General features: G+C 37.8%; 3 protein-coding genes across 3 annotated transcripts in view; 1 reads left to right on the plus strand and 2 right to left on the minus strand.

Moving 5' to 3' along the window:
- Positions 1-6,811: 6,811 nt before the first annotated feature.
- LOC115764332 (transmembrane protein 41 homolog) lies at positions 6,812-11,928 on the minus strand. The gene is made up of 4 exons (XM_030707282.1): positions 11,330-11,928; positions 10,908-11,220; positions 9,849-9,977; positions 6,812-7,727 (listed from the first exon to the last, which is right to left on the minus strand). Exons 1-4 carry the CDS (start codon positions 11,448-11,450, stop codon positions 7,211-7,213), a joined length of 1,080 nt encoding a protein of 359 aa, XP_030563142.1. The 5' UTR covers positions 11,451-11,928; the 3' UTR covers positions 6,812-7,210.
- Positions 11,929-12,591: 663 nt separating this feature from the next.
- LOC115764240 lies at positions 12,592-14,073 on the minus strand. The gene is made up of 4 exons (XM_030707157.1): positions 13,938-14,073; positions 13,583-13,873; positions 13,345-13,520; positions 12,592-13,287 (listed from the first exon to the last, which is right to left on the minus strand). Exons 1-4 carry the CDS (start codon positions 14,071-14,073, stop codon positions 12,592-12,594), a joined length of 1,299 nt encoding a protein of 432 aa, XP_030563017.1.
- Positions 14,074-15,203: 1,130 nt separating this feature from the next.
- The window catches only part of LOC115764428 (probable serine/threonine-protein kinase mkcB), a 68,342-nt gene continuing 56,307 nt past the window's right edge, over positions 15,204-27,238 (plus strand). Inside the window, exon 1 of the mRNA XM_030707429.1 lies at positions 15,204-15,749. The gene's annotated coding sequence lies outside the window, so the exon portion shown is untranslated. The remainder of the gene's footprint in view (positions 15,750-27,238) is intronic.

Here is a 27,238-nt window from a genome sequence, read left to right on the forward strand (position 1 = left end):
TACTAGTATTTATCCCATTGCTAGGCTGCTGTTTTGCAATACATTTATTTGACGGTCTGTCATTTTCTCTTGCTCTCCCACTTTAATGTGCCCAAGTGGATTTGTCGCAGATTTAAAACATTTGACGAGGTGTTTCGTTCGTCCAGACTGATTTCCAAAGCCATCAAATGTCCATGGTCGTTTCGAAAAGAACATTTATTTATTTACAGTAAGCATAAATGGTGCTCCCTCTCGCATTTGAATACAATTCCAGGAATTAAATCTCTTTTGTTAACTTAAAAAATGCGCACATAAATGTCTGAATGTGGAATTCCAATTCTTTATGTACCATGAACCGAACCTTAACTGGATTTATTGGATAATATACCATATTATAAAAATATATACATCAACTGGACTTTAACTAAACTAATTCTAATTTGGTTGAAGCTAATTACTTTATGGATATTGTAAAATAATATTTTATAAAATGGATTAGTTATTGAACACACAAACCAAACCCTAAATACACATAGGCTCTTTCATTTCCATTTAGATTTTTGTATGAGAACAACTCAAAATAACACATATATGAATATTTACAAATACAACTTAATCTACTGTGAAGTCTATCAAAAAAATTTACACAGATAGAGTGATTATATAAACCGATCTGAGAGGTCGATTGGATGTTCATTTGGATTTGATTTCAATGTATCGAGCCGAGAGCTTGTTCGATTATGGAATTATGCTTTTGGGATGAATTTGTTAATTTGTATTAGGCTTTGGCTGCGCACTCGCATGAAAAGATGCAATTACATTGATGTGTGGATGCATGTCTGGTAGCTGTCCGTTAAATAATTGAAGCTTTTCAATCTCATTTAATTAAAAATCCATCAGCCATACGAACACCACACAAAAGCTGCTCATACATAGATAGAGCGAAGCAAATTTCTATTAGGCAGACCGACTACCGGATTAGTTCAAAATAATACGGTGACTAAAAACGTATGGAGTCGACTTTAATATACCCGCACAAACTTTTTGACTACTAAGCCAATATTTTGTTCGTATCAACAAAACACGCTAAGCCGAAGACATAGCCAAAGTAGATGTTATAGATTTTAATTGAAAAAAGTTGTTCTGTATTAAATAATAATTTTATGGTTTCTTAAACCGAAGCAAATTTTCAATACATTAAACGCCTTGAAGCTCAAGTCAGCTGAGTTGTTAAACTTATCTTTAAAAGTTGAAAATAGAATACTCAAGAGCTCATTAGAAATAATAATACTCTAAGAAACTGGGGAATTGCAATCAACTCCGTTGTGAAAGCGTTTTGGTTTATCTTAAGGAAGTCTTAGTTATGCCCATGTCTGAACCAGTTTTCGATAAAGTCTAGTGAATCGAAATTGATTGAACTCCCCCTGAACGGGGGGTGAAAACGCGTGTGCTGTGTGTGTTTCTGTGTGTGTGTGTGTGTGTGTGTGTTACCCACAGAGCCTGAAACTCACTTATCCAGTCCAGCTGACTGCTCGGCCTCGGTAACTTATTTGGTACCATTTTGATGCTGGGAAAATCTGCGTGCCAGCCGACGACTAGTTAATACAAAGTGTGTTTAATTATTGGTCTATAAAAATTTAACTAGCTGCTAATGGCAGTCCCAAGTGCAAAAAATAGTACAAAAAAAAAAAAACATGGTATAAGAGCGCTCTAGTCGGGAGTGACCGACTAGCAGATACCCTGAAGCCAGCTGCCAAGCTGCCGTTACAAGGATTCCAGCTTTCTTTAATCAATACATGCAATCGGTGCTTAAAGTCCGATCTTTTTGAAGTTCGGCTCTAACCTTAAGAACGAATATTTTTTAAATGGAGGGAGATATCAAATATTGGTGTATCCAGCTATGCTCGGAGATCATGTCTCAAAATCGTTGTTTATCGTTATTACTATGAGAGAATATATGCTTCTCTGTGTAATGTATTTTCCCAGTTTGATGCATCGCTTTGATCATAAATGCTTTATTTAGACAAAAACATTATACCCTGTTTACCCATTACCAATGGGCTTAGAGTATAATAAGTTCAAGCCACCTATATGCCTACGAGGGTGGGATGAAAAGTTTTGCAGCCTTAGTCACAAAAAATGGCGTCAGCAAGTCAACTTGTTGGCTCATATTAAACAGGTTGATCTATGTTCTTAGCAAGTATATATAATATACATACAAGCTTTAGCACATGTTTTTATGAACATCTTTCATCATTATCCATTAATGGACAAGAACTTACTCGTAAATCGGAAGTCTTAGTGCTAGGGGTAATCTTCGATTCTAATTCCTTTGGCATATCAACTATAATATGCCTCAGGCCTGCTTGGATTTGTTAGGCGCTATTCTATAAAAAAAAAATCATATATGGCATGTTCTTAGCTGAATTATTCAAATAAAACCAAAAATTATATACTCTCAAATTTTCTGATAGGTGTGTAAAGTAGAATTTGTGTCTAGATGGCATTTAATTATAATTAGTATTCGCATATTTAGAACCCTAATTCTACTTCTACTTTATCTTGGTTTAACCTTAACAACTTTTCATTTGACCCTCGCGCACACTTAAATGTAAGTACATACGTGTGTAAATACCGTACAGTATGCTCGCCTGTATATTTCTTTTGTCATTATGCCATAATTAGCATTAGGGAGGTGGTAAAGCCTAGAAGAGGTCCAGAATTATCTCGATTTGTTGACGGCAAATGAATGTAATTAAAAACGCCAAAAAGGCATGCAGACCACTTGGCCCATTCGAGCCGGACGCCAATTACTTGTGTATATATTGCATATACCCTATCAACAAAATAAAAAGGGTATAACCATTTCAAAGCAGGGCTCAGCAGAGCAGCTGGAATAACCTGATCTTAATGAGTTTAATATGTGATGAAATATCTTACGGAAAAATATGAGAGTATAAAAATTTGAAAACAATTTCTTGAGAGAGTAAAATTAATATTTTGAATTTGAATACATTTTCTTGAGAGAAAAAAATAAATTGATTGATGCATTGTTTCGGCATAACCCACATACTTTTCAAAACATGATCTATCTGATTAACAAAAAGGATGCAAAATTCCAATTGATTATTTACCAAAAACGAGAACCCGAAGACATGGCATTCGCTGTATTTGCAGCCTTGCCTAAGAAACAGGGTATGTTGAGCACTTGTCATTGCCACAACTTCCTTGGAGCTTTACTGCATGTACAGTAATGGAAATGCCCGTGCTATTGTACGAAGCTAAGTCGTTTAGCGTGTGTGAAGGTCATGGACTGCCAGCCGGGCATCATCTGGGTGGACTAAAGTCCTGGCTGCGTGCTTAAGTTGTCAATTAGAGTCCTAGAAAGTTTTATTTTCAGGCGCACACACACACAGCTAAGGCTAGGGGCGCGGGATTAGACAGACCTGCCAGCACACACACACACACACATTTTTATGCAATTAAAGCTAGGCAGCGAGCGTCACGTCCGTCAATGTCGTCTGACAATGGGGCTTTGCTGAGCTCCTGTCTGCTCCGAAAAATCAAACCAGCTACGACAACGTACGTACAAAAGCATGTGTGAGTGCCCGTAACTGTATCACTATCAGCATATCAGTGCCACACGCCTGCTAAGGTCCCTTATAGGTGCCCAATGTGGGCAGCCGGCGGTCAGAAGCGTGTCGCATAATTGATTTGCATAATTTGCAGACGTGCCGTACGGACACATGACTGTGGACCCACAGCCAGAGCAGACGTGGAATTGGCGCATCAATTTGGCATCTCAGCGGGCTGCCAGCAACAGGCAATAGGCAACTGGCTGACCACCTTTGGCTAAGCGGCCAGCGGATCAAAAGTACAGTACACAGATTTAAATCCGCCGGACGGGATTGGGGTGCAGAAATCGCGCAGATGCGTCTCGGTCAACTATGCGTCTGGCAGTGTCTCGGAGCACACGCTGAGCGCTTTTGGCTAATGAAGTACATAAATAAATTTACAACAGTTACCACGCCCCTACACCCACCCCCCTCCCACACACGGCGAATAAGCACAATAGTGTGTGTGCGTGTCTGTGATAAGAATTTGCAGCAAATGTGACTGACAAATAGAAAATAAGACCGAAACAGTGATGAATATACACTGAACAAAAAAATATATGTATATAATATAAAAATTTTCAAGAACTGAAGTGGATTGAACTATTTGGAGACCCCATGGAATAACCTAGAAATGTCAAGAGCAAAAATATTTCTCACATTTCCCATTTAAAATTCGCAATTGAATTCCTTACTTGCACAGCATTTTTTACAGTGTACAAACTTTTGTGTGTATTAAACTGTGGAGCGTGCCGGCGGCTGCCCTAAGCTTGTATGTTTAAGCAAGTCTGTGTGTGGGCGTGTGTCTACTTAAGCTTAATAAACATGTGCATATTTTGAGCCAATCAGCAAAACTTGGCAAATCTTTTACACTTTGCCACCCATGTAACGCATAACAGGCCAAATTACGATGACATTAATATAATTTCAGTTTCGCACACTCGTACACACACACACATACGCACGCTCAATTCTCAAGCCAAAGTCCTTGGACAAATGGGAAACAGGCAGAATACCCTTTCAAAAGTGTTTGTTTGGGGGAGAGACACCTGTAGAACGTCATAAATGCCAGGTAACATACAAATTATTGTCTGATTATAAAATTAATCAGAGTTCGTCAGCTAGAGGATTGTTTCCTTGGCTGACTCTTCACAAGCATGGGTTATACTTTCTTATCAATACGAGGAAATGAGCTTATAAAAATGAACTTGCATGTGTTAATGTGCATGTGCATGTATATGTGTGTATGCATACATGTGTATGTTTATTTGCAAGTATGTTCTATTTTACAAAGCGCAATTTACTTTCTGCAGCGCTGCAAATAAAAAATGGCGTACATTTCACCATTGCCTTACTACTCGATTCTCATAAATTCAAGTAAGGCTTGCAGGTTTTCATACGTCACTTATAACTGTTCTATTTAAATGTTGTTGCATCAATCATATAGTATTATTTTTTGGTAAGTACGTATGTGTTTATATGCATGCATGTATGCGCTTGTGTATTTATTAGTCTAGATTTGTATGTATGCCTGTATGTATATATGTATGCATATATATGAAATATATTTATATATATATGCATGTATTTGAATGTATATATGTGTGTATGTATGCTTGTGAATGTATGTATGCATGGATGTATGTATTTATCTATATACATATGTACATTCGTGTATATTCTCTTCTATCAATTGCAGACAAAAATAAGTATTTTTAAAGATTGCCGCACTCTGCGATTCTCATGAATTCAATAACAGGTTTTCATTCATTGGCTGAAAGTACAAGGTGTATTAACAAGCTGCCCTAACTCCATCACTAATCTATATCTATCTATATCTATATCTATATCTATATCTATATCTATATCTATATCTATATCTATATCTATATCTATATCTATATCTATATCAATATCTATATCTATATCTATATCTATATCTATATCTATATCTATATCTATATCTATATCTATATCTATATCTATATCTATATCTATATCTATATCTATATCTATATCTATATCTATATCTATATCTATCTATATCTATATCTATATCTATATCTATATCTATATCTATATCTATATCTATATCTATATCTATATCTATATCTATATCTATATCTATATCTATATCTATATCTATATCTATATCTATGTCCCTCATACGAAAGGATGACAATTAAAAATTGCTCGTTTGTATGTAGAAATCGTAGAAACGGTTATTTTGAAAGCCCAGTTTAATACGTACACTGTTAAAAGCACAAAAGAAACATGTTTGAACGAACCGTGGCTAGAAATCGAGAAAACCAAAGCTTTCAGAAAATTTGAAATTTCCCCAAACACACACCAAGGGCGAAAACTTAGTATAAACGACAAAAACTTTTCACAAAGGCAGCTTTTCAGTCAACTAAGCGGCTTTAAGAACCAAAAGCAAAAGCTTTAACTTGCCACAAAGCTGTCTAAAAGCTTCTACGTTGATAAAGTATGAAAAGTTCGCCAATAGGCAAAGCTTTTGTGTGTCATTGTAGAACTGTAAGCCTCAAACCTCATCTTAACTTAGCTTAATCAACTTAAATTGAATATATACTAAGTATATCCAATTTAGAAAACTTAGTTCTTGTATAAAAATTTTGCATGCTGCTCCCTGCTGGCTATACATAAATTTATTCAGAATAAGGTAGTTTATTTAAAACTTTTCTAAGTTGAGGCACAAGATTTTACAATTTTTAAAACACATCCTGAGTCTTATCACTTTAGGATAAATGCAATTCTAATCAGGTCTACATCGACACAAGACTGGATCACTTGAACAGCTCGAAGAATCAATTTTACACATATTGTAAAATCCCAAAGTAACGCAATTTACCAAGTGAATTTGCAAAAATAACCCACAGATTGAGAAAAAAACTTGTTTTGGCCGGCAGTAATAAGACAAACGAGTTGTTAGTTTTTTCAAATATGTATGTATTTGCTCGAAAACATATGTATACATATATATGTATATATATATATGTATATAGAATTAATTAGTTTTTTGCTAATTGGTTTACTTATCGATAATATTTCTCGTAAATACTGCAATAGCATTAAACAAAAAAGTTTCACTAAACTTAAAACAAGTTACGGAAATATATTTTGCAAAAGTTTCGTATGTTAAATTACAAAAAAAAAAAATAATAATAATAATAATAATAAAATAAACAAAAAAAAAAAAAAACTAATAGTTATTAATGCCTAAACCTATATAGTAGATACTCGGAGTTTATCAAGTTTGTTGTTTCACAAGAAATATATATATATATACGCGTATTTATTATGTTTCTCATGATGTGTTTTTTTTTTTGTTTTTTTTTTTTGGAAATAGCAGTTCGGTATACATGGTACATTTATAAGAACTAAAGAGAAACCTAAAAAAGTAATAATAATAAAATATATGTATATAGATATATGCAGGTTTTATCAATATTTGCATGTGGTTGTATGTATGTACGCGTTAAACAACCCAAATCAACAACATAAGAGGGTATGTTTATTCTTCTGCTTTTTTTTTTGGTACTGTAATTCTATTCTCAGCTCTCGAGAAGGTTCGAATCCGTTCTCCAGTTTCCAGAATTTTACGCCACCTTCTTCTTCTTCTTCTTAAATTTATTTTTAAGTAGTCCAGGTAGCAGCGATGCGCACGCGCATAGTGTTAACACACCCATAGAGGTCCAGGAGAAGGCTTCACTTGAACTGCTCATCTTCTGGAGGGTTTTACCCGCCTGTATGGCAATCACCGATGGCGGTGCGACTCCACAGAAGGTGCCCAGTGCAAATATGTGCAGGGGTACGCCAATTACCGGCGAAGCCAAATTGATGAACCAATTGGGCAGGATCGGTGTCATGCGCAGGAATAGCATATAGTTGAAGAGACTGTCACGATATTCCTCCACATGTCTGGACCATTCGCTCGTTTTCTTTGGCCAAAAGTGTCGGATGAGTCGGCGCCCAACCAAATTGGAGAGCGTATAGCATAGTGTGGCGCCCAGCGCCGAGCAGAAGCAAATTAGGAACAATGCGATTGGGAATTTGTATAAGAATCCAAGCAAGATCGACAGGAATAACGAACCAGGAATGGCAAATGTTTGTAGGCTATATAAAACACGTTCAGTTAAGGCAACCAATTTCCGCAACATAAATAAGTATGTCAATGAATGAATGAATGAATGAATAGATATGGTCGTGATGTACATACATATTGCCTAGGGTCTAGATAAATGGATCTAAAAACAGATCATCTGATAAATTGCCAACTGGCTGGGTTGGATCATCGACTATTAATAGTCAAGTAAAACACACGTTGACAATGGCAATCGCAATCGATCGATTTCGACCCGAATTCAAGACGTGCCAGCCAAAAAAATGAACGATAACAAAAAATGGCAAATGCAACGAACGTTTTGTCATCAGCCCCGGGCCACGGTGTCAAGAACCCAACAAACCTTGAAAACAGAGAATCGGTTAAATGAATTTAACACTAAAAAAAACAAATGTTGCCAGCTTGAATATGAATATTGCAAGTATTTATCTGGCTTTGGCACATTTTCTACACATTAACTGGATTTTCCAAAATCTATTAAATATATATTAAAAATGATTGAAAATAAGTTTGAGATCGATCTATTGAATAGCTCAGAAAGTTCTATGAAACCTATGGAAGGAATTTAAAAAATAAAAAACCTGTCTTAGAGTTCGTTTTTAGAATTTTAGAAAATAAGTAACAATATAAGCTCAATACAGATTCTGTCTTGAAAGAGAACATGCATGAACTTTTGCCAGCTTGAATGAATAATATTATATAAATATTTACACATACAAATATTATATTACAAGAGCCAAGCAAATTTTTATCGTTCTTCCGTCCTATTACGGACGAACACATGCGCGCTCATTCATGGCAGTGGCAAATGTTTAACGAATTCAGCAGAAAAAATGTTTTGTTATAAATAACAAAAATTATATTATTAACAAAACCAGCTTACAGATCATTCAATCGCTACGTGAAATCGTAATTGCGTCGCCAGCTGCTTTGGCTAATTGTAAATGATTGAACAGAAAAAAATATGTAAGCACGCATGCATACAAATACACGTGTGTACTTACATGCATACATACATATGCATGAATATATGTATTTGTGCTTTTTTAATGAGCAAAACAATGAAAAATTAAAAAAAAAAAGAATGACCAGTTCTCAGCTGTTTTGTTTATAAGACGCAAGCTCACACACACACACACATAGGCACCTGCACACGCTGTTGTATGCGTGTGGCTGTGCTTTTTTTCATACACTTGCTGAGAGTATTATAATCGTGACACGCAATACGTAACGCGTAGAATGAGGTATCTTTGAATATGTATGATGTTTGTTTTCTTGATCAGTATCGACAGCCATTAAACTTGTCAGCGTTCTGTATTTTGGTTGCAGTCAGTAGGAATTATCGTTATGGTTTTCAACATGTTTTAACCAATCTTGGCATTTACAAGCTTCACTGTGCTTTCAACACATGAGCAAAATACAATCAGTAAGTCAATTTCTTGTGTAATCGCTTTTAAGCCTAGGGTATTTCATCTGCGGCGTGCGCAGGCTAACCCTACATTCTTGTATTTGTTTATAAACATGCAGTGAAAGGCCGAGAACGCAAGGCAGTGTGTGATAGGAAGAGAGCTTCCATGTATGCGTCAACATGCGCGTCTCTCTTTCTCTCTGTCTTTCACACGCTTCTGCAGAGAGAGTGCAAAGTGCACTTGCCCAATGGCAGAAGCGTCGATCAGCTGATCATGCTCCGACATGCTCGCAGTTGTTGTATCGAGTCTTGCCGTTCTTTTTTTCTCTCTTCTTCTTTTTATTGTGTATTTTCTGCTTCCTACTTGCAACCGAAACGGCGACGTCGTCTCCAATGCTAATTATGCGTGGGTGTAGACGCGCGCGTGTTGTGCGTGTGTGTTAGTGTGTGCGATAACTTCTGTTGACCATGAATGTGACTGTCGTTGTCGCACACTATTTGGTCTAAACTGACCATTTGCAGCCATTTGAAATGAGGTCAAGGTTATAAGTACGTTTGTGAACGTGATCAAACGTGATGCGCAACGCCGTTATCTAGTCCGGCAGCTCTATGTATGCATGCATGTACGTGTTTGGGTATGGGTATGGGCATGTGTGTGATAAGATCAGTTTCGTTATGGTTTTCTTGGCTGATGTTAAAAGGATACAATACGTAAGCGACAACAACGCCGAACATCACTTCAAAATAATACATGTCCTTGTAGCGATCCAGGACCTTTGCGAGCATCTTAGCATCTTGTATATCACGTGGTATTTTCAAATGTTGCTTCTCAGAGCTGCAAGAGACAAACAAACGAGCAACAAAATGAACACACACACACACACAAAAAAGCGTTACTTACGACTGTAATAAATGCACAAGCTTATTCGACTCTGTCTGTGTGCGTATGTGTATTTGTGTGTGTGTGTGTGTTAGTGTAAAGTGGCGTGACTTTTGGAGAACGCAAGCTCCGTACAAAGCTCGTCACAATGTCAGAGGAAAATGACACAAGCGCAGGTGACAAGCGCGTCCGAGCCGCGAGCCACGAATGCCCGACTAGCAGATACCCTAGCTGCATCTATAGTTAATAATTGCGATAACATACTCCGCTTCGTTCCGCTGGATCACGCTAATGAAAATTGTTTTTGTTTGTTTTTGCAACATTTGTGCTAATCGAGCGCTTGTTATACAAAATGTATTGTACACAAATATGGGATATAAACAAACAGAAGAAAAGCAAGAAGCGAAGCTGTCTTGAGAATCTATAAAATGAAATTTTCCGTTCAACCTATCAAGACAAAAGTAACTTAAGACCAAAAAAATATCTATAAAATAAACGCACACGAGTATGAATTCAGAATAAGCGACAGCTCCTTTGAACAAAGAATATCTCATTTAAAAATATAAAATAGTTTTTTTAGTGAAAAAAATAAGAAAAACTGAATGAAAGAGCAAAATAACTGCAATAGATCTTAAGCCAATATTGTTAGGTTTTCATGTTTCATGTCATAAAACAAAAAAAAAATAGAATTTGTAAAAAGGCAGATATGCCTAGCAGGCGTTCGCTCTAAAGAGCTTTCACTGTACGTAAATATGCGTTGGTTTTAGTAATTGTCGGCGTTCGCACCTAATATTGCATAAATACGCGCTCCCTTTAGGCGCATTGATTGATTACAGGGTATTTGATAGGTTTGTTAAATGAACTTTGAAACTGATCAACACTTACGCATTCAATTCGGGAAATATTGCATAGACATAGAACATGGTCATCAAACTGGCAACGAATATCGCAACGACAATGACTAGAGATTTCTTGGTGGCTTTTCGCTCGTCCGCAGACATTGCCTCTTTTTGTGGCGTTACTGGCGGTGGCTGCTGCTGCTGCTGCTGCAGTTGTGCTTGTTGTTGCTGTTGTTGCTCTTCCAGCTGTGGTTCTTCCTGCTGCTGCGGCGGCTGCTGCGATTGCAGTTGTTTCGGTGGTTTATGCTTGCCGTTTGCGGAGCCCTGCGCACGCATGTTTAGCATCTTATCAGCAATTTCTGCGCACAAACAAACGGGTCATCAGCGAGCGAGCGAGAGAGAGAGAGAGAGCGAGAGAGAGAGATAGAGAGAGGGGGTGGAGATGGGCTTAGGTGGTTTGCCACTTACCACTGGTGCGGCTGCTATCGCTGATAAGTGGAACGCTGCTGGTGCCGTAGCCGCTGCTACTGCTGCTGCTGCTGGTGGTGGTGCTGCTGCTGGCAGCGCTGTTCTCCGTTTTGCAAGACATCTCGCGTTAAAAGCGCTGGCGATGCGGGCAAATTCTCGATTTGGATTAACGCAGCGCAGTTTCCGCGTTTAGCTTTGTTTGCGAGCTTTTCAGGGTGCTCCGCTTCTAAATGTATCAACTGTAATCGCTGCTGTTGTTCTTGTTGTTGTTGTTGCTGCTGCTGCTGCTGTACGTGTATGAGTATGCGTGTTTGCGCGCCAGCAATAGTCGCAACTATCTCTTCGTACACATACAATTTAATCGATAAAAACGGTGAACAAAAAATACATACGCTGTCCGCGACGCCAATTTGGTGACGATTTCAAACTATGAATTTAAGCTACATTTGTTGATGCGTCACATGTGTTATGCGCACAATCGAATGCATTCGTGTTGCATCGTTCAAAAACTCATGTTTTTTTAATTATTACAAGTTATTTTTTTAATAATTAAACGACGAGCTCGCTTGACTTTTTGTGTTTCGCGTAACACTCCTCTCGGTGTGACCAGAGACAACCAACAGACAAAATACAATGTGACTGCGTTTAGGTAGCAACTAAAAATACCAACATGAGTTGTCCGACAAATGTTCTACACTGATAAAATACTGCAAAACAGGGTGATCCAAAACAGGGTGGTCAGAAAAAATTAATTCATGATTTAAAATTAAAAATTAAAATATATTATTAAAGTCTATGCAAATAGTTAAATTCCAATTCAGATTGACTAAAGTATCGGATATATAAGAGTTTTATTTAACGCAAAAATTATCAAGTCTTTGTTGGAAACAAATTTGTAAAAAAGTAAATGTTTCAGTTGATTTTAATACTGAGATAGTTTTGACTCAAGAACAATAATGTTTAGTAATATAAATAAATTAAATCGATTCAATGATTTAAATACTGTATTGCCTTTCTAACTAAAGTCTTTGACTTAAGGCGAAATTCTGTATAATTTTTAAGTTTTAAAATTGATATGTACGTATGTATATTAAATAAAGCTGAATGTTTCTTCATGATATTTCTGGCTTAAATACTTATGTATAAAATTATTGATAAGAGAACTTGTTTCTTACTATTTTAATTGATACTCTTAAAAACTAATATCGTACGGGTTTTTTTATATAGGCGTGAAATATTCGAATAGCTTTTAAAAATTCTTCTTAGAGCTCATAGGCAAGGCGATTTGTTGCCGGTTGCGAATCATTTCCGTCACTAAAATTCAAAAAGAAATCGTCGTTTACGTCGCAGTTGATATTCGAAAAGTCTAAAGAATTGGAGTCGTTTATATCGGAACTGTCGTCATTTTCCAACATTGTGGATGTCAGTTGATTGTCGCCGTGTTCATATTCTGTCTTTTGGTCGACAGCAGAATCTTGTGCTGGCTTGGTGCTATGCGATGGGAAGAGGTTCTTAAAGCTCAGGCTCATATTGCGATCAGAAAATTGCAGACGCGGCAGCACTTCGACTTTCTGGACAATCGCGCGTTCCGGAAAATCCTCCGTGTTGGGCATATTTTCTGAGTCCATCTCCGATGACTCTGAGCATGGTTCAATCATGTCGAATTCGGCATCGTTCATCATTTCGGCCATGTCGTCTCCATGAACTGGCGATGGCAGCGGTGCAAAATGCACTTGCTTGGTGGGGCTAGGTATGCGTTCCGTCTCCTCCTGCCTGCGATTTACCACCAAGATGGAGCGCAATGGTGGCGCCGCTGACACGTCCATGTCCTGCTCTTTGGCCCGGCGCTCCTCAGGATAGTTGCTGAGAAAATCCAATGCCGACTGCAGGATTAGCGGCGCCTTTTTGCCGCGCATAGATCCGGCTTTCTTGCTGACTTCATGCACGGGCGTTTCAAGCTGTGGCCGTAAATTCGAGCGGGTTAGCTGCAGGATACATTTTGCCATTTAGCTTACCTCGGCAATTTGCTTGCGTAGCTGCACCAAGGAGACAATCTTCTTGTTGCGCTGCTGTGTGGCACGCTTAATCTTGATGCTCCTCTGGCGATCCATTTGCGCGAATTCCCGTTGAATGCTCGCATGTTCCTCTTCCGCTTCCTGGACCAAACGCTGCCATTTACGAAAATCCTTAACTGCAATTGAGTTTCGTTTTACCATGCAGCTTAATTCCACAGACCAAGTCCATGCCACTTACCAATTGCACGATTCTCCATGGCCACCTTGCACTCCCGGTTGAACTTTTGCAGCTGCTCCATGTTTTGCAGCTTCACCTCCGCCTCGTTCTGTTTGCATAAGCCGGCGAAGCGCATCATATTCTTAATTTTATCATCGTTGAGCAGGTTGCCCATTTCGAGTAGATGCTCGTAGGAGGCATCTAAAATGCTGGCAAATCTGTTGAACTGTTTGCGTTCCTCCTGCATCTGGACGGCCGCTTGACGCACCAGCATCAGATCGATGCGCAAATTTTGCATGTCCTTCTGCAGCTCTGGAATAGTTCAAATCTCTTGTATAACTGTTAATCTCTTAATGTGTTTTGCGGCTTAAGGTACTTGTTCTTGCTTCGCCAAGATCCGCCTTCTCCTTGAGCGCATTCTCGAATTGGGCGAATAGACTATGCAATTCTTTATTCGAGGCGCACAAATTCGCAATGAAGCTGTACACACGTGGGAAATTCTCGAGCGACATTTTGATTTACTTATTCAGATTTACCAAGGCGCCAACTTGTCTTATTAACCGCGGCATCAGTAACAGTATTGATATTGCATTTATCGATAGTCACGCATCGATCAATCAAAACATATTTATCGGAATTAAATACGTTTTTACTTTCACAAAGATGTAGACCCAATTAAAATTACGTAAGCTATTATTCACAGGCAGAAAATCCATCAATATTGTTATATCTACAAAAGAATATGTTTTGTTTTAAAATAAATTTATGCATAAAATATAACTGAGGCTTTTAAATGCCAAAGAACAGAATTCAAATACTTTTACGATATACACATACGGTACGCTATTTCGCACAGTGCGACCATTCCTCTTAAATATATACTTGCGTATTCAAATACTATATTTTGGCTAGTTTTAAAGGCCGCCCACAGAGAAATTATATATAGGCTTTTAAGCAGGTTGTCAACGGAATGTTCAGTAATTTCAAATAAATTTATTTAATTAGTTTATTGTCATTAGATCACAACACCTTTGTTATGTGTCACATACTTAACTGTTTAAATACTACAATTTGAGGATATTGTCTTGTTGATAGCTGGTCACTCTGTTTGGCTGTTTGCTTTAATTTTGTATTGAGCAGCTTTTGATCCGTTTCTACTGTGCACTAATTTTATTTGTTTTTATATTTAATTAAAAATGTATACATTATCATAATCAAATAAGAGTTATACATTTTGTAACATAAATATGAATGAAAAATATCGATAAGATCGGTATACGCGATTGACACAAGCGCATTTTTTTTTAAGTTTAGATATAACAACATGTGTATATAAGTAGCAGCTTGTTTTTATTATGCGAATAACTATATGCATGTTTTATAGAGATATTATAGATCGATACATCTAGATTAGTACTGCGAAATGCTAGTATTTTTTCAACTGATATTGTCAGTATTTTGTGCGCCTATTTTTCTGGCATTCCATCGCCTCTATGTGAGGGTCACACGATCAGTTAGTTCGAGTTTTCTGCAAGAGTCGGCCGTTTATCTGGTCGTTCGTTCGCGTTGTTTTTTTTTTTTTGCGTTCAGCATTCGTTAATGTTTTGTTGTTATTTTGCGTAATTATTTTGTTATACCATGACTTGGTTTTAGTGGCAAGTGAATATATATACACATATATTGTGTTAAACGGTTGCGCAGTTGCAACACCAACACAAATACACCTACAATTTTTTGTTGCAAGCAGTTGCGTGCCGTCACAGGCAGCCGACGCCGCCGCCGCCGCCACCACCACACCATAAAACACGCACACATACTGCGACGCATGCGCAGCAGCAGAGGCAGCGTTTACAAGCTTGTGCATGAGTGCAGGTGTTTCTGCTTCTTCTTGTTGTTCAGTTACTTTGCCGCCAGTTCGCTGCGATCCCTTGGCGAGTGCGCGAGTTTTTCAGCGTCGCGAGTTGTGAGTTTCTGAGTTTGAAAATTCAATGAAAGCCGGCAAAAGTAATTCATGGCCGTGAAAATTTCGCAAGCTTGGCAAATATATAAATTTGTTGTGTCTGTTTATTTTTGTTTTGTTTGTTTTGTTTTGTTTCAAGTGTTGCACCAAACACAGTATCAAGAACTAATTGAAAGTTGAACGCCAAAAATAACAACAACAACTGGATTAACGGGAAATTGTTGCTGGGTAAGTTTGAGTTGCGGCTTGTGCAATGCGCACGCATGGACATGTACGGACATGTTCGTTTGCTGCGTCACGTCGTTACACGTCGCAGCATAACTAAAAAAAAAAAAAAAAAAAAAAAAAAAAAAAAAAAAAAAAAAAAAAAAAAAAAAAAAAAAAAAACAGAAACAAAAACAAGAACTTTCACTATGGGAACTCCAATATAGACTTGTTGAAGCGTGCATGGAAAGCTTCATTGCGATTTTTCTCATATCACTTTTTAAGGGAGTGCTACGAAAATCAAACACATACATACGTAAATATGTACAAATGCAGCCATGCATATGTATGTGTATACGATGTACATAGATATGTTTGGGGAAATTTTGTTTTTTTATAATCTCTACACAGCTTATATAGCAAAATATTCAGGCATAGGGTTTCACGTCACGTATCATATTATATTGTAATTCAAAATAAATAACAGTTTTTTTCTTCGCAGACTTTTACGTTTTTATTATATATTTTACTAATTATACTCAAAACCTTTTAGATATATGTATATACTAGCGGGTATTATCCGGGCTTGCGATATAACATTTCCACGACTGTGGAAATTTGAAATCAACCCGAACCATCTTGATCTCATCTTTCAGGAAAAAATAACCAAATATTGGAATCAACGGTTTCCGCTGACTCGCATTTTGCCACCCAAGAACCTATTAAATAGGTTCTCACAAAGGTCATTGAGAATGAGCTTGAGGCCGATCGGATGGTAAACAAAAAAGTTTCAAACAAACGTTTTTCGCGATTTTTCCACACGTGCGGGTGGAATTTGCCGAAATCACGTCTTAATGTGCAACTTCATCACGTAAAGTACAAATTTGATTTGTCAGTCAGTCATTCAGTCGGTTATATATATATATATATACATATATATATATACAAACATAATAAACTTGCTTTTAAAAATCAACATTGATTTCGAACTCTGCTTCCTTTTTGCAACTGCATTTAGTTTTATTTACACACATATGCAGATATACATATATATATATATATATATACATATATATATATATATATATATATATGTGTAGATCAATGCGGCATATTCAATTTCAACTTCCAAAGTTGTTTTTTTGCTTCAATTTCTGTTGCATTCGTGCGCACATTCCGTTCGCTTTTACCTGATCTCACCTGGTCCTGGTAAACATATCGAAATAACGCAATTTTAATAAACACAAACTAAAATGTGATACTTGCAATTTTAACAGTTATCGCTCTCTCTCTCTCTTTCGTTCTGCCACTCCCCTTGCTCCTGTTAATTTCGTTAATTGCGTCAGGTTTTTTCTCTTTTGCACCTGGGATTTCAGGTAAGGCATAGGTGCGCGCTGCCAGGTAAACAGCGATCGAAGCGGGTCACCAGACAACCGAACCGTTGAGCTGAGAGTGCGGCAGCAGCTGTTGCCGCTTTGCATGAATGAGGCGGCATTTGCCCCCCACCCCCCGCCGTTGCCTGTTAAATACCTGATTACCTGGCCGTGATTGTGCGTTGCACCTTCGTCTGCCGCTCTGCGCCAGCTTATCTCGGTTTGTATTTGCCCGAGTTTCATGCTCTTCATGTTTGTTTTCCTGTATTGTTTTGTTTAGTTGCGCAAATATATCTGTTTCCCTTCAACTCTATGTGAATCGAAATAAGTAAGATTTAGAGTCGAAACTAAATACCTGAGGATTGAAATATAATGTTTGCGATAATAAACGCGTATAAAATCGATAAATATCGATCGAGTGCCCGAGTTGCTGAGCGTATCTTGAAGAATCCAGGAATGCAATTTTTCCCCTATGGAAACTTTCGAATATCACGAATGTTAATCAAGGATACATTTTACCCATATACGACTTATCGAATAGGTAATCTTCTAGTCGTATACTTGACAGACTGCCACGCCCATTGTAGGCTGTCAACACTATGGGCCAATATTGAAGGGGCAAAAATAAAACATGTCTATGAAATTCGAATCTATTTGAATTTCGAATCACAATTTTTATAGAGTATCTATCTCTCTGGCGAACACAAGCCATGCGATTGCACTTATTTATTTTTAATTAAAGCCATGCTCACAATTTGATAACAAAACGTGAAAGAAAGGCTATCTTCGGCACGCCGAAGATCTAATACCCTTGCATACCCAACCTTTTCATAATGCTCATTGTGCTTTGCCCGTATCTAAGAAACACGGGAAAAATAGTTAATGCCGAGTTTGGGCAAGATAAACCGTTCGTTAATATGGCAGCGATATGATATAGTGGTCCGATCCAGCTGGCATAAGAGAAAGAGGGACTTCTGCAAAATAAAGATAGCTTTAAAACGGAGAGACTAGTTCGCATAAAAACAGACAGACGGGCAGACGGGTCGTAGCTGTCTCCTTGTATGCGTTACACAGTTCACGACTAAATTATAATAGCCTCTGCAAGGGTATTAAAATGTTTGCCCTCAGCTAAAAAGTGAACGCGATGCGCGATTTAGGACGGCTTATCGTTTATTGTTTTGAAATGCTTAAGCTTAAGTGCGGCCCGACTGCGGTAGGGGCATGGTTATGCAGCTTGCACCTGCGACACATGAAATAGAAGCGAAAAAGCGAAAAACTAACCTGCAAACGAAACAGTTTTCCCAGGGAAGCGCCAACAGGAAAAACAACAACAATTGAACTTGCAACAAAACCTGCTCGTGTTTAAAACATGAAATGACAACAAAAAAGCTGCAACAATCTGTTGGTCAGTTGTGTTCGTTGTGTTCGTTGTGTTCCTTGGCTGCAACAGAATCAATGGTAAAGGAAATTAAAAAGCAAAAAACGACGATTGGATACCCTTTAAGACATACGACTTAAGCTTTTGGTAGTCATGCGAAGCCCTTTAATTTGATTTTGATTGGGATGCCTTGAAGAAATGATTATGTTTCGATACGAAAACGCACTTTACGAACGATTCTTGCTATAGATCTATATATATAGTGATATATAGTCGGCTGATGTTGATGTTAGAAATCATAAATGCACCGTTTAATCAATTATCTTGAATATCAACAACAAAGGCAGCTATACTAAATAGTGATCCGATCCGATCCCATCCGATCCGGAATAGAGACTGCCTGGATCTTGAAATGTTGCAATTGAGAGGCTTATCTACTCGCCAGTTGATGCCGATCATGAATATATATGTATATACATGTCTGTGCATATTTTTTCAGACTCTTCACGGGGGCGCGATCCTCAAACTCTCTAGAAGAACGAAATGTTATCTTGGCAATGCCGAATATTAAATACACTTGAAAGTTCACGACTTCTTGTTATGCTTAAGAGTCTATCATGTTGAATATAAAACATCTATAATTTATGGAATTTAAAGAGTTGACAATTTTCGAGCTCGCGAGCTTAATTAGATTTGAAGTATTTTTTTTTTCACATAAACTAAATAAATATGAGATAACTTTTCAGCAACGGTTCTTCACAAATGTATAAACTTGAGAGCTGACATTTTAAATAGTTTTTATTTGATTTCTTTTCTCGTTTTCATGTAATTATGCATGCCCGCAAGCCAAAGTACCAGAGAGAGAGAGAGAAAACTTAAAGGAAATAAGAAAAACAGAATTAAAATAAAATAAAATAAGATGGAAAATGCAGACGAATCGAGTCGAAAAATGTACAAACTAAAAGCCGGATGGATTAAATTGGGAGTTAGGCACAAACGCACTAGTGGACAAACCCACATAGATACACACCCACAAACACACACACACATTGATACATGCATGTGTATATGGATTTGTGTATGTGTATGTATGCATATGTAATGTTCGCTTTCTAGCTTTGCCTCAGCCTTGGCACGCCGCGCCTACCCCCGGGCAGGTTCTCGGTTTTAACAATTTCGGGGCAGATAAAAATGTTGAAACTGTAACCAAGGTAATTCCCAGGAGGCGCAGCCAGCAAAAATGCCAGGATAACTGTGACTTACACACACACACACACCGACACACACACACCGACACTCGTACAATGACTGCAACTTTTTAGCTCCTCATTCTGAGATTTTTCAGCCTTTCACAACTTGGCTATGGAAATTGCACTTGGCGTTCCATGGTCAGAGGGCGGTGGGCGGTTGCAGGCGGTTAGAGTTGCCAGCGTATGCAGTTTTTATGTTAGTCAGCAAATTGGACGCCGCTTTCCACACATTCTGCTGCACCAATGTGGAAGTTGTGCTTAGAATTCCCACCGGAAACGATGCAAACACAAGCAAAAACAACTGTAAACAGAGACATCCAGAGAGAGAGAGAGAGAGGGAGAGGGAACCCAACATAAGTACACCAGCTATATGAGTTATGTTTTGTAGTTATGTGTTCTCGCTGTCGTTGTCGTTGTTGCATCAGCAATGTAGTGAGAGCTAAATGGAGACGGAGTGGAGCACGTTGATGAAGTGCCTTAAAATGGCCATAAACAGGCCCTTTTTTGAGTTGACTCTATCTTATTCAGGCCATGTTCACTTAATCTGCCTTTTGCTTTTCAAACAGATTGCCAAATTTCATTTAGTTTCTATGCGCTGCCTCTCTGTCACTTTCGTCTCGTCTGCCTTTTGTCCATGCTGTCCCAACGTGTGGCATCCAGCTTCGGGCTGTGCCTATCAATTTTCATAATTTGTATTGACCTACAAGTCTGTTGCAAATTGACATTTTGCCCATCAGCTGGCTGATGTTTGACCCTGACCCACGTCCAATTGTTTATTCTCTCTCTCTCTCTCTCTCTCTTCTACACACTCTCGCTTGTTCTCTCTCTCTCGCTCTTTTTCTGTCTTTCTCTTGGCTTTGCTCTGCATCTCTAAAGTGCAGCTTTTGACACACAAAAACAAAGGGGCGTACCGAGCGCCGAGCTGTGTTGTCGAGTTTGCCTTCTTTCCGCTAAATCTAGCTTTTTTTCGTAAAAATTCTGGCTATTTTAGATGTTACTTTTCTATTTTTTATATAGACTTGTTAAGTATTCAGACATTAGTTTAAATATGTTTAGCTAATTTGGCTTATATTATATTACCAGCTTTTCCCACCCAAGCAACACCTCTTTGTCTCAGTAAAGCTGGCAGCACTGGCGCAGAGACAGCGTCAGTTTCATAATACAATGCACATGTCACATTTTCTGGCGAGCCTGTTTCTGCACTCTGCATTTGCTTTGCATTCAACCCCAGCAGCTTTTATAGTAGCACTAGCAATTCTCTGATGCCACCTAAACGGAATAAGCATGCAATCGGGTATATTAGACTGCAACAGTCAGCAGGCAGATTGCTAATGCTAACCTTTCTTGCCAAGATACAGACACTGATCAAAAATATATATACTAGGTTGGGCTACTATGCGTTACACAAGTCGTGACAAAATTCTAATACTCTCTGCAGGTATAATAAAATCCCATTTTGATTATCGCCTTTCTATGCGATTTTCATGATTTTGCCAAAGGCTTAAAGGCCACATTATGGATCGCCTTATATGATTTTTAAATTATGATTATTTTTATTAAGTTTATAACAAGTATAATAATTTTTTTTCTGTTATTATTACTATTATTATTATTATAATTATGGGGCATCTTCGAATCAAGCTTCGTGTTTTAGTATGCGATTGCTTTTGTTGTTACTAGCACACAATTTACTGGCTCAACTGTTTCAACTTCAATTACATTTAAGTTGCCCGAGACTCACTTGGTACGGTGCCCGGTTGTCGGGCTGTTGGGTGGGGGTACGGCATTGTAAGCGGCTCACAGACGACATCTGTTTTGGCCACCGTCTCGCATCTGTAGGGCTGTTGTGCGGCTGCTGCGGGCCAGCTCGCCCTTAGCCCTGATGTTTGTTGTCTCGCTGTGGTTTTGTTTCATTTCATTTTGACAAACAGTTTGTTTGTTGTCGCATCGCCTGCGTGTTGCATTTGAATGTTGCCTATGACACATGTCTCTGCAGCCCACCTGCACTCATCCCCGTGTTGGTCATTTGGTGTACATGACTTCTACGGTTCGGATGGAAGTGGCTTGGGCTGAAATTTGTGTACGTATGCAGTGGTGTAAGTGATTGGCATTTGGGCATGCCAATGTATTAATTTACCGGCAATGTCTGCCTACCAATCAGAGAGGATTAATTGGCAGACAGAGGCAGTGCTGGGAAACGTCCATTACGTCCATTAGTTCAAGTCACTAGGTTGCATAAATCTCATTATACACTTGCTGTTGGTATTTAAAAATTTTCACAAAATGTTTAAAACACATATTTCTATTAATTTTAATTTATAATTGCCCGTTCTATATGTATTTTCATATAAAAGATGACAAAATTTTCATTTAACATAAATCCCAAAAAGACCGAATTTTTTGAGGAGCTTCTCCATTTTAACTTTAACTTTAACAATTGCAGCTTTACCAAATTTGTTTTTAAATTATTTTGCCATACACATGTCTGAGAAGGTATTTTGTCTTTGGCACGACTGAAAAACTCATTTCGTGACAAACTTATAATGCTCTTTATAGGACATAATAATCCCATTTTGATTATCGCCTTTCTATGCGATTTTTATGATTTTGCGGAAGGCTTAAAGGCCTCAATATGGATCGCCCTTCTATGCGATTACGAATTATAAATATTAATTGTATAATTATTGTTAATATTTTTTTTAATTGCCATATACATGTCTGAGAGTGTATTTAGTATTCGGCACGATGCCAACTTTAGTTCTTCAGTGTTTATAAAGTCATTTAATTAAATTGGAAAAAACTTCCATTCGCCTCTGGCAACTCTATCAATGTTGTTGATTAATTATTTTTCGCTTTCTCAGCGCGCATTATGCAACACTGCAGCAGCACTTCGCAGACACACACACACACACACGTAGCTAATTGTTATGCACACTATATCATATTATCTGGCATGTTCATGTCCACATTTAAATGTTGATTCGTTTCGCTTGTTTCGATTTTCCACAACAATTTGTTTGTCATTTGATTGAATAATGTTCCGTTGCAGTCGCAGCGGATTTTAAATGCAATTTTTAACTGTGCCCGCACTTAATTACACTCCAATTTGAAAGCGAGCCGCCTCGCCATCATCTCATTATGGAGCTTGGCATGTTATGAGCTTCATGTAAATCCGTTTTGCAGCTACCGATTTTAATTTGTCTCTCTCTCTCTCTCTCTCTCTCTCTCTCTCTCAAATCAATCAATAATTAATTATTACCAAATTATTATATACGTTCGCAGGCGAAATCAATCGTCAAATCAAATCTAGCTGTAAATCGAGCTATCGCACTTGTTCATATCAATTAATGTCTGCGCGCTGTCTAATTATTATTATATTTATTAGATAACAAGTAAGAGGTTCTAGTCGGGAGCTCCCGACTAGGGGATGCCCTGAACCCTCTTCTTCCAACATCAAATGCATATATATATATTCGATTTTAGAAGTTATATGTCAAGTTTGGTGACTCTAGCTCTTATTATTTACCAAAATTGCCTAAAAAACAGGATATCGATATCGATTTTTATCGATTGCTTGGAAACGGAGTAAGTTATCGATTATCGGAAACAAGCTCGATCTGCGCAGGCACTAGGAGCACCTACATCTATAATTTCAAGCTCTTATAGGTTCTAAGATCCTTGCGTTCATACATACGGACGAACGGACGGACGGACGGACAGACAGACGGACATGGCTAGATCGACTCGGCTATTGATGCTGATCAAGAATATATATACTTAATGGGGTCGGAGATGCTTCCTTCTGTCTGTTACATACATTTGGATTTTGCACAAATACAATATACCCTTATACCCATTTTTAATGGGTTCAGGGGCGCGGTGGGCGGTTGTGGCTGTGCGTCGGCGCGCTGATTACGAAGCGTAGAGATCGCAAGAACACATAATAATATGCCACATATATACCTATGTTCTTTTTCAGTGTATGCTTACAGTGTATCTTATAGCTGGACATAACTCTGCATTCATTTTGGTCATATGTTAATTTTATTTTCATAAAAGCATCAGGTTAATGTGTTTCGTATCCCATCCTTCAATGGACAGTTATGCCCTACTTGGGTAGCGCATGTGACTAATGCCACGCCTCTTTATCTATAAAATTTCCCATTTGCTGATGTTGCGCTGCTGTTGCAATTGTTGTTTGTCTCTTTGTGAAATATTTGTTAATGCAATAAAGTTGAGCACATAAAGGGCAGATACACAAAGCTGAAGCTAAGCAAAAGGTGAGAGTACTTGAGTCGAGAGTGCCCGAACAGGGGATACCCTGCACGCAGCGCGGATGTGCAACATATACGAGCACCTGAATTCCAAACTGATGCCAGATAATCTGCAAGATATGGCACATATTTAAAATCGTGTGCTTTGTCAGATTGAGAAGCGGACATGGGCAAATGGATTCCGAATATATAACTGAAATGGTTTACTCTGCCTGTAACATACAGAGCTGTTGAACCCATTTTTCGTTCCTTCAATGGGTACAGGGTGTACAAACACCAACGACAAACAAACCCAAAAAAAGAAAACAACCAAAATGTGTTCAATTCCATTTATCATGTACGCATGATAAGCCTGATAAGCGGCGCACTTTGTGCATGTTCCGCTTGTCCCTGTGCTTGTGCTTGTGCTTGTCTTCTGTCTTTTTTTTTTTGTGTGATAAGACACAGAACGCGAGAGCCGAGCCGATAAGAGAGTGCGGGAGGGGAGCGGGTGACGGGTGACGGTAACTGTCGCGCAATGCTCTCGCTCGTATCTGTATCTGCAGCTGTTGTAGGCACAATCTGCATCTTGTCATCAATGAGGTTGAACAGAGTTGCGCTCGTACGGGCCAAACCATTCAAGTGAATCGCATCTGAATCGATTCATATTCAATGTTTAGCTTTTAATAGCAATACACAACGATTAAAGCTGTATTTGTCTGAGGATATTGGCTCTGTTTAATGCCTAACCTTCTGTTAGTCTCTCAAGCCCACAAATCGTAGAGTCGCAGCTCTTCTCTTTTAAAAATTTGTAAGTTTATTTTAAATTTTAAATTGATTGTCTAGTGATTCTTTCAAATACTGCTATTCCTTTCTATGTGATTCTCATGAGCTTAGGCCAAGCATGCCGAGTTCTATGCGTTTTTGTATATATGTTGCTAACGTATATATATTTATTCATAATGATTTGCTCCCTCACTCTCTCTTTTGCTTGCTGTCCCCCATTTCACTTTCTTTTATTTTATTGCCTCTCATTTGAATATGGACTGCCGCTCAATGCGCTTTTCATGATATGGAAGAACTCTTTTAACAGTGGATTACGAAGACGTTCTACCTTCAACATATATCTGATACTCTGCTTAACATATGTATATATGTTTTATTCGTGTGCCCCGTTTATAAATAGATCTTATTACACTTATTACAATCGCTTTGAAGCATGTTAAATCTCTAGCTAGTTGTTAAACAAGCTTTTATTTTGTAATTTCCACATTTTCTCTTAGCTGCTAGCGCTTACGTTTGACCAGACCTATATCAAGGTATTATGGATTAATGCATATGTATGTTACAGATAGATTGAAATTTCTTCAACTCCGCGAAGAATATATATATATATATATATCTGATCAGTTCGTCTCTTCGTCTAGCCGACATGATATTTTAAGCATTTTATGTCTTATATCATTCGCAGAAAAACTTTTCTCCCGTTTCAAATCAAAGTCGACATTTTTAATGCTAAGCCAAGCTAAAATGGCGAAATATAGGCTCTCATGGTATACACAGATTCTCAGTATATCAGCCCAAATATTGTTATTGTATATATTTTCGCAGCTCGGATACGGGGTATCCTCTAGTCGAACACCCTCGACAAGAGCACGCTTTCTTGCTGCCGTTGCTCGACACGCTTCAGTTTCGGGGTAAATCACGCTTTATTGCATTTGAAAAGCGATTTGCTATGGCCAGTGAGTACCTGAGCGAACTGAATACCTGTGAGGCACACAATAGTAGTAAACATCTCTGTGTGTGTGTGTGTATGTGTGTGTGTGTGTGTGTGTGAGCAGATACATGTTCATATATGTGTAAGTGTGCGTAGAATTGGACCACGGAGAGCGTGATAACACCCCTGCTTGGATGCAGTCCTCTTTTGGCTGAAAATCATTTAGACTTGTTGAAATTCAACACTTTCATAATAAATACCAAATAATTATAATTTGTGCGATAATTATGAATGCTTTCAAGTCTTCTTTCGTTAATACTATCGTTAAAACATTGAAGTAATTGTGTTTTAGCAATTACAATTCAAAGTTCATTTGCGAAAAGCTCTTAAATTAATAAGAAAATAAAAAACAGCAACAACAAGATCGACCGTACAATAAACTGAAGCCAAAATAATTATAAAATATTATACAGCATTTGAAGAGTTTGTTGTTGTTGTTTTCTCTCGTTTATTGCCTTAGCTTTGTTTTTGCCCATTGGGTTCATAAACCTTTCCGAGTGTTTAGCAATTATAATGATGAGTGTCCAAAAAGTGAAGACAAAAGATTCACAAGTAATGAATTGTATGATGAATGAAGTGAATTAACTGAAAATTGAAATCTGGAATGCACAGAAAAAGGATACAAAATTTTAGTTATAATGCTGACTAATATTTGATCGCAATTGGAGCTTGCTTTGTAGCTGAAGATTTGGCATCTACTGAAAAGTGTTTGTGTCTGTATTTTTGAATATTGCTTCCTTGTAACTGTACTTTCTTCTCACATTCATTCCCTTGGTAGAGATCCGCAGGTACTGATCTAATCCTAATAAAACAAATTGAAATTGAATATTGCTTGAAAATTCAAGTCGTACCGATTTGTGGTGGTAAATTATTGATTATTCTTTCTTTGTGCAAAAAACAGCAAATTAATTAGGCAAATATTCAAATAATTTTTTTTTGCTGGATTTGAACCAGTGACTTCTTTTACTTGTCAGCTCGACGCTGAGTTTTCTAAGCTTTTTACATTTGTCATACAAACTTTGACCATTCCTTTCCGCCCCTTGTGGCTCGAATTTCCCAAAACTTCGTCTCAGCGCTCACTAAATGTTAAAATTAAATGTTGTTGCTGGATTTGAACCAGCGACTTTCTACCTGTTAGCCTATACGTACGTTTATCATACAAACTTTGACCTTTGTTTTCCGCCACTAAGAGGTCGAATTTTTTTCAAAACCCTGTCCAAATCCTGCTCTCTGATCGCTTTAACTCTAATTAGTCAGACAGTAAGTTACGAAAAACTATTAACTTTTGATCTATATACAAATTCCTTTGAAGAGTTCTTTCGATTCCCATTTCCCTTATGAATGCATAAAAATTTGGAAATTCAAGAACTCGGCTTGTAATGTTTAATTCCATATATCGCTAAATTATGGATACTTGGAGGTGTCACATACGTATATAACATTTATAAATAACATATGTATATTTTATACATAACATATATG

The sequence above is a fragment of the Drosophila novamexicana genome, unplaced genomic scaffold (genome assembly GCF_003285875.2).
Source record: "Drosophila novamexicana strain 15010-1031.04,08,12 unplaced genomic scaffold, DnovRS2.1 tig00000820-arrow-pilon, whole genome shotgun sequence".
In the NCBI taxonomy this organism is placed as follows: domain Eukaryota; kingdom Metazoa; phylum Arthropoda; class Insecta; order Diptera; family Drosophilidae; genus Drosophila; species Drosophila novamexicana.